This window comes from Psammomys obesus, unplaced genomic scaffold (assembly GCF_907164565.1).
Source record: "Psammomys obesus unplaced genomic scaffold, mPsaObe1.curated_primary_1811, whole genome shotgun sequence".
Lineage (NCBI taxonomy): Eukaryota > Metazoa > Chordata > Mammalia > Rodentia > Muridae > Psammomys > Psammomys obesus.
Window position 1 is genome coordinate 7,064,059 of NW_026590405.1, and position 5,254 is coordinate 7,069,312.

At 57.7% G+C, this 5,254-nt stretch overlaps 1 protein-coding gene across 1 annotated transcript in view; it reads left to right on the forward strand.

The window, feature by feature from the left end:
* The window catches only part of Vps52 (VPS52 subunit of GARP complex), a 9,273-nt gene that overhangs the window by 2,311 nt on the left and 1,708 nt on the right, over positions 1-5,254 (forward strand). Inside the window, exons 5-17 of the mRNA XM_055607191.1 lie at positions 152-219; positions 405-580; positions 1,037-1,187; positions 1,825-1,925; positions 2,018-2,150; positions 2,236-2,293; positions 2,628-2,761; positions 3,002-3,157; positions 3,523-3,641; positions 3,900-4,023; positions 4,182-4,277; positions 4,418-4,525; positions 4,687-4,752. Of these exons, the coding sequence (XP_055463166.1) occupies positions 152-219; positions 405-580; positions 1,037-1,187; positions 1,825-1,925; positions 2,018-2,150; positions 2,236-2,293; positions 2,628-2,761; positions 3,002-3,157; positions 3,523-3,641; positions 3,900-4,023; positions 4,182-4,277; positions 4,418-4,525; positions 4,687-4,752 (1,490 nt within the window). The remainder of the gene's footprint in view (positions 1-151; positions 220-404; positions 581-1,036; positions 1,188-1,824; positions 1,926-2,017; positions 2,151-2,235; positions 2,294-2,627; positions 2,762-3,001; positions 3,158-3,522; positions 3,642-3,899; positions 4,024-4,181; positions 4,278-4,417; positions 4,526-4,686; positions 4,753-5,254) is intronic.

Sequence of the window (5,254 nt, forward strand, 5' to 3'; positions counted from 1 at the left end):
CTGCAGATCTGGGGAGCTCTGGGGAGACCTGGGGACTGCAGATCTGGGGAGCTCTGGGGAGACCTGGGGGCTACAGATCTGTGGAGCTCTGGGGAGACCTGGGGGCTGCAGATCCGTGTTCACTGTGAAGCCCTTGATGCTTGTGGGTCAGATATCCAAGAGAGTGGAAACATAGCGTCTCTGCACAGTCAGATCACGGCCTGCGATGCTGTCCTGGAGGTCAGTGGCCCTCACCTCTGAGCCGCTCATGCCCTCTACCCCTGCTTTTTTTTTTTTTTTTTTTTGTCCCCTCAGCCATATCCCATGCTTTTGGGAGATCCCACTGGGGTTTTCACTGAGAGACTTGGGTGGCACATTGGTCCCGTCAACCTTGTGCACGCCACAGTGTTTTGCCCTCCCCACAGCGCATGGAGCAGATGCTGGGAGCTTTTCAGAGCGACCTCAGCTCCATCAGCTCCGAGATCCGCATCCTGCAGGAGCAGTCGGGAGCCATGAACATCCGGCTTCGTAACCGCCAAGCGGTTCGGGGAAAACTTGGGGAACTTGTAGATGGGCTCGTGGTGCCCTCCACTCTGGTCACGTGAGTTGAAGGGTCATAATGTCCAGAGCAGGTGATTGGGCTGGGTGGCCTACCCAGTTTACAGCATGGGTCTCTCGGCTGAGGTTGTCAGGTACTATCTAGAAACCTAGTGTGCTGGCTCATGCCTGTAACCACATGCTTGGGAGGTTGAGACGGGGATTGCCGCAAGTAGACCACGCTGGGCTAGAGAGTGGGATCTTGAAAAAAAGATACAGCATAGAAATTATTGGATAGTTAATAATTCCTTACCCTACTTTAGCCATCATAGGCTGGCACATAGGTGAGCAGTGATCCAAGGTCACCTGGGGAGGGGGGGCTCAAGAGTTGAAAACTGTACATATATCATGAGACCATGGAGAAAGGTAGAAATGAACTGGGAGGTGGGAGGGGTGTGATGTGGGTGTGTTTCAGGGCTGTTGAGTCTCCCGCCTAATCACTCGCATCCTTGCTCCTCAGGGCAATTCTGGAAGCTCCAGTGACAGAGCCCAGGTTCCTGGAGCAGCTGCAGGAGCTGGATGCTAAGGCAGCTGCGGTCAGAGAGCAGGAGGCCAGAGGCACAGCTGCCTGTGCAGACGTCAGAGGCGTGCTGGACCGGCTCCGCGTCAAGGTGGGGAGGGGCGGCTAGGAGTCAGCTTCCCGAGAAGCTCACCCCGCTCCCCTCTCTGCACCGGAAAGTCTAAAGAGGCAGAGGGCCTGCTTAGCACGCACGTAGCCCTGGCTTCGTCCCCAGCCCTGCGTCCCCAGCCCTGCGCGTGCTGGCAGGATGGCATATGTCTGTCGTCCTAGCACTCAGGAGGCGGAAAAAGAAAGATGAGAAGCTCAGAGTTGTTGTCTGCTACAAAAGGAGTTTGGGTCCAGCCTGAGACGCATGAGACCCCATCCCCGAAACAAACAGTGCTCACTTTGGCAGTGTAGATACTAAAACTAGAACGGTACAGAGAACCATGGTCCCTGTGTAAGTAAGGGATGACGGCAGATTCAACAAGAAAAACAACCCGAAAAATAAGGCCGGCCGTGGTGGCGCGAGATTTTAGCCCCAGCACGCAGGAGGCAGAGGCAGGCAGACCTCTGTGAGTTCCAGGCCAGCCAGGGCCTCACAGAGAGACCTTGTTTCCATACCAAAACAGCAAACCAAAGCACAGCTGAAGAAGCATTGTCTCCTTTCCCTTTACAGTCACTGTCGCCTCCTTCCTTCTGCACAGTAAAAGCCCGCAGCCTCATGGCCTCTTTGTCCCCACATGCAGGCCGTGACAAAGATCCGGGAGTTCATTCTGCAGAAGATTTACTCCTTCCGAAAGCCGATGACCAACTATCAGATCCCACAGACGGCCCTGCTGAAGTACAGGTGGCCACCCCAGGCCGGGCACAGGGTGGCCTGAGCTTTTCACCCATCCAGCATGGGCAGCCAGGGTGCCTGACCTGCCTTGCACCTTGCAGGTTTTTCTATCAGTTCCTGCTGGGCAATGAGCGAGCGACAGCCAAGGAGATCAGGGATGAGTACGTGGAGACGCTGAGCAAGATCTACCTGTCCTACTACCGCTCCTACCTGGGGCGGCTCATGAAAGTGCAGGTGAGCCGGGTGGAGGGGGAGGGACGGAGCTCCCCATCACCCCATAGGAGGAGCCATGGCTCAGCTCTCCGTTATTTTTCTCTAGTACGAGGAAGTTGCCGAGAAAGACGATCTAATGGGTGTGGAAGACACAGCAAAGAAAGATATCCTAGAGAGGGGAGCCTCACGCCAGGCTCCTGGCGGGGTATCTGGCTCCAGCCCACAGGGCTGTGTTCTTACCTTTCTGTGGTGAAGAACCTTTGAGGGTGGGAAAGCAGGAGCTTCCTCTCCAAGGCACACAGCGTTCTGACAGTTCCGCACCTTGGCTTCAGACGGTTTGTAAGACCTTGACGCCCATTACAGGTGTCAGGTGACATGAGGCTGTGGTTCTGGAGAGGGGCATCCAGGCCACAGTTAGCCTCCTGGGATCCTCAGGTCTTGGCTTTTGGGCCTGGGGTAGTCAGTCTTGTTGTCTTCCCTGACTCTGGTGCCGTTCACGATTCTTCTCGAAGCCGTCCCTCCGAAGCAGGAACACCATCTTTACCCTGGGTACCCGGGGTGCCGTCATCTCCCCCACTGAACTTGAGGCCCCCATCCTGGTGCCCCACACTGCCCAGCGTGGAGAGCAGAGGGTATGACGGGCCTACCGCTCCAGGGCCAGGGATCAGGCCCTTAAGGTGTCAGAGTGGACTTGGAGGTCCCCGGCCACTGAGATGTGGGAGGCTGTGCCCCTCTTCAGTGCCTGTTCGGGATGCTCCTCCTGCCTGGAGGCTGGGTGTGGGGTGCCCTGTGCTCACGTCACTAAGATAGGCCGTGTCTCCATACCCCGGGTCAGTGTTGGATCCCCTCCCTCCTGTCCCTTTGTCCCGTAGTATCCGTTTGAAGCTCTTTTCCGCAGCCAGCAGTATGCCCTCCTCGACAATTCTTGCCGTGAATATCTTTTCATCTGTGAGTTTTTTGTTGTATCTGGCCCAGCTGCACACGACCTATTCCACGCTGTCATGGGCCGCACACTCACCATGACGCTGGTAAGCCTCCGACTCCTGGGCTTCCGCCTTCTGTTCTCAGAGCTCACCAATAGCCAGTGGGTGGCCAGTGACAGCACTGAAAGTGGGAGGGCCCCAGTCTGAAACGCCTAGGTCCTTAACTCACAACGGGAGCCCCCAAGAAGCCTCACAACTTGGGGATCCCCGGAACTCCCTCCGTGGTTTCCCAGGAGAAGACAGCAACCCCTGGAAAATGAGCAGCCTCTACATCCTGGCCCTTTACCCCGGCCCAGGCTCAGCTTCTGCTGTGAGGAACTCACATGAGCGTGGCTAGTGAGGAAGTGGGGCCCCTCCGGGAGCTTGTGGACAAACTGACCTTCGGTTGTCTGCCTGCTGCCGTACCGCAGAAACACCTGGAGTCCTACCTGGCCGACTGCTATGACGCCATTGCTGTCTTCCTCTGCATCCACATCGTTCTCCGATTCCGCAACATCGCGGCCAAGAGGGACGTCCCTGCTCTGGACAGGTCACTGGGCTCTGGTCCTGGCTGCCTGTGTGCTCTCAGTGTCTTATCTTCCACAGGCCACTCCATCCTGACTCCAGGCTCTTCCTCACTGATGCCCTTTACTTTTATTCCTGTGTTTGTGTGTGTGCGTGTGTGCGCGTGTCCCAGGGTGGCACTGGTGTCCCACACACCCACTCACCACTCCCCTGAAGGGTGCCGTACTCCCACAGCCCAGCTGCACCCTGGCCAGCTGACCTTTGACTCTGCTTAAGCCTGCAGGTACTGGGAGCAGGTGCTTGCCTTGCTGTGGCCTCGCTTTGAGCTGATCCTGGAGATGAATGTGCAGAGCGTCCGCAGCACTGACCCCCAGCGCCTTGGGGGCCTTGACACGCGGCCGCACTATGTGAGGGCGGGTGAGGGGAACAAGCGGGTCTTGTGGCCACACTCGGTGGTGGGCTGGACACTGCTGAGGGAGGGACTGGGGGACGAACGGCAGAGGCAGCTGTGAGGAGGTTTCGTCTGCCGGCCAGGCTGCTGTGAGCCGTCCCTTCTTACTCCCAGATTACACGCCGCTACGCCGAGTTCTCGTCTGCGCTGGTCAGCATCAACCAGACCATCCCCAATGAGCGCACGCTGCAGCTGCTGGGACAGCTACAGGTGGGGCCGGGCAGGACAGACCCAGCACGGGGGTCAGGCTGGGGCGGTGACCTAGCTACAGGTGGGGCGGGCAGGACAGACCCAGCATGGGGGGGTGGTGACCTCGCTTTCTCTCCCGCTGCCTCGGCGTGGCTTTGCAGGTGGAAGTGGAGAATTTTGTCCTCCGAGTGGCAGCAGAGTTCTCCTCCCGGAAGGAGCAGCTTGTGTTTCTGATCAACAACTATGACATGATGCTGGGTGTGCTGATGGTAACGTGAGCCGCACCCCACGGGGAATCCCTACAGCTCGTGAGCTCTGCAAGAGCTCAGCGCTTCACCCCTGCATCTTGGCAGCGTCTGCAGTGTGGGCTGAGGGGAGGTGCTGGCGGAAAGACTCTTCCCAAGTTCCTCACTCAGTCTGTGTTCCTCAGGAGCGTGCTGCTGACGACAGCAAAGAGGTGGAGAGCTTCCAGCAGCTGCTCAATGCCCGGACACAGGTAGGCCTGGCGTGGCCAGGAAGACTGCGGCGCGGCCGGGCTGACCTCAGTGCGCAGTCCTCACGACTCACCGCTTTGTGCTAGTCTCTCTAACTTATCTTTATGATATTAATAACTTAGAAGCAACAGAAAAGTATAGCTTGTGTTTCTGTGCACTTGTGTGCACACGTCAAAACAACCAGTTCTGCATTGCAGGGCTTTGTGTGTGTGTGTCTGCACGCACGCAGGCTCACACAGGCTCCTGTTGTGAAGCACATGGCGGTCAGAGGTCACCACTTGTAGGACTGGGCTCCTTCCACCTTGTGTTCTGGGTGGGGACCAGTGGCAATCGCCATTCCCCATGCCCAGCTCATCGGTTCCTGGTTCTGGAAGGAGATCTTTGGGGACGCCCCCTGCACCTTGTGAAGTCACCACTGAAAAGTGCCAGGCTCACAGAGGCCCGCTGCCCTGTGGGCTATCGCATTGGTGCATTGTCCAAGGTGGGGCTCCTCTGTTCCCAGGA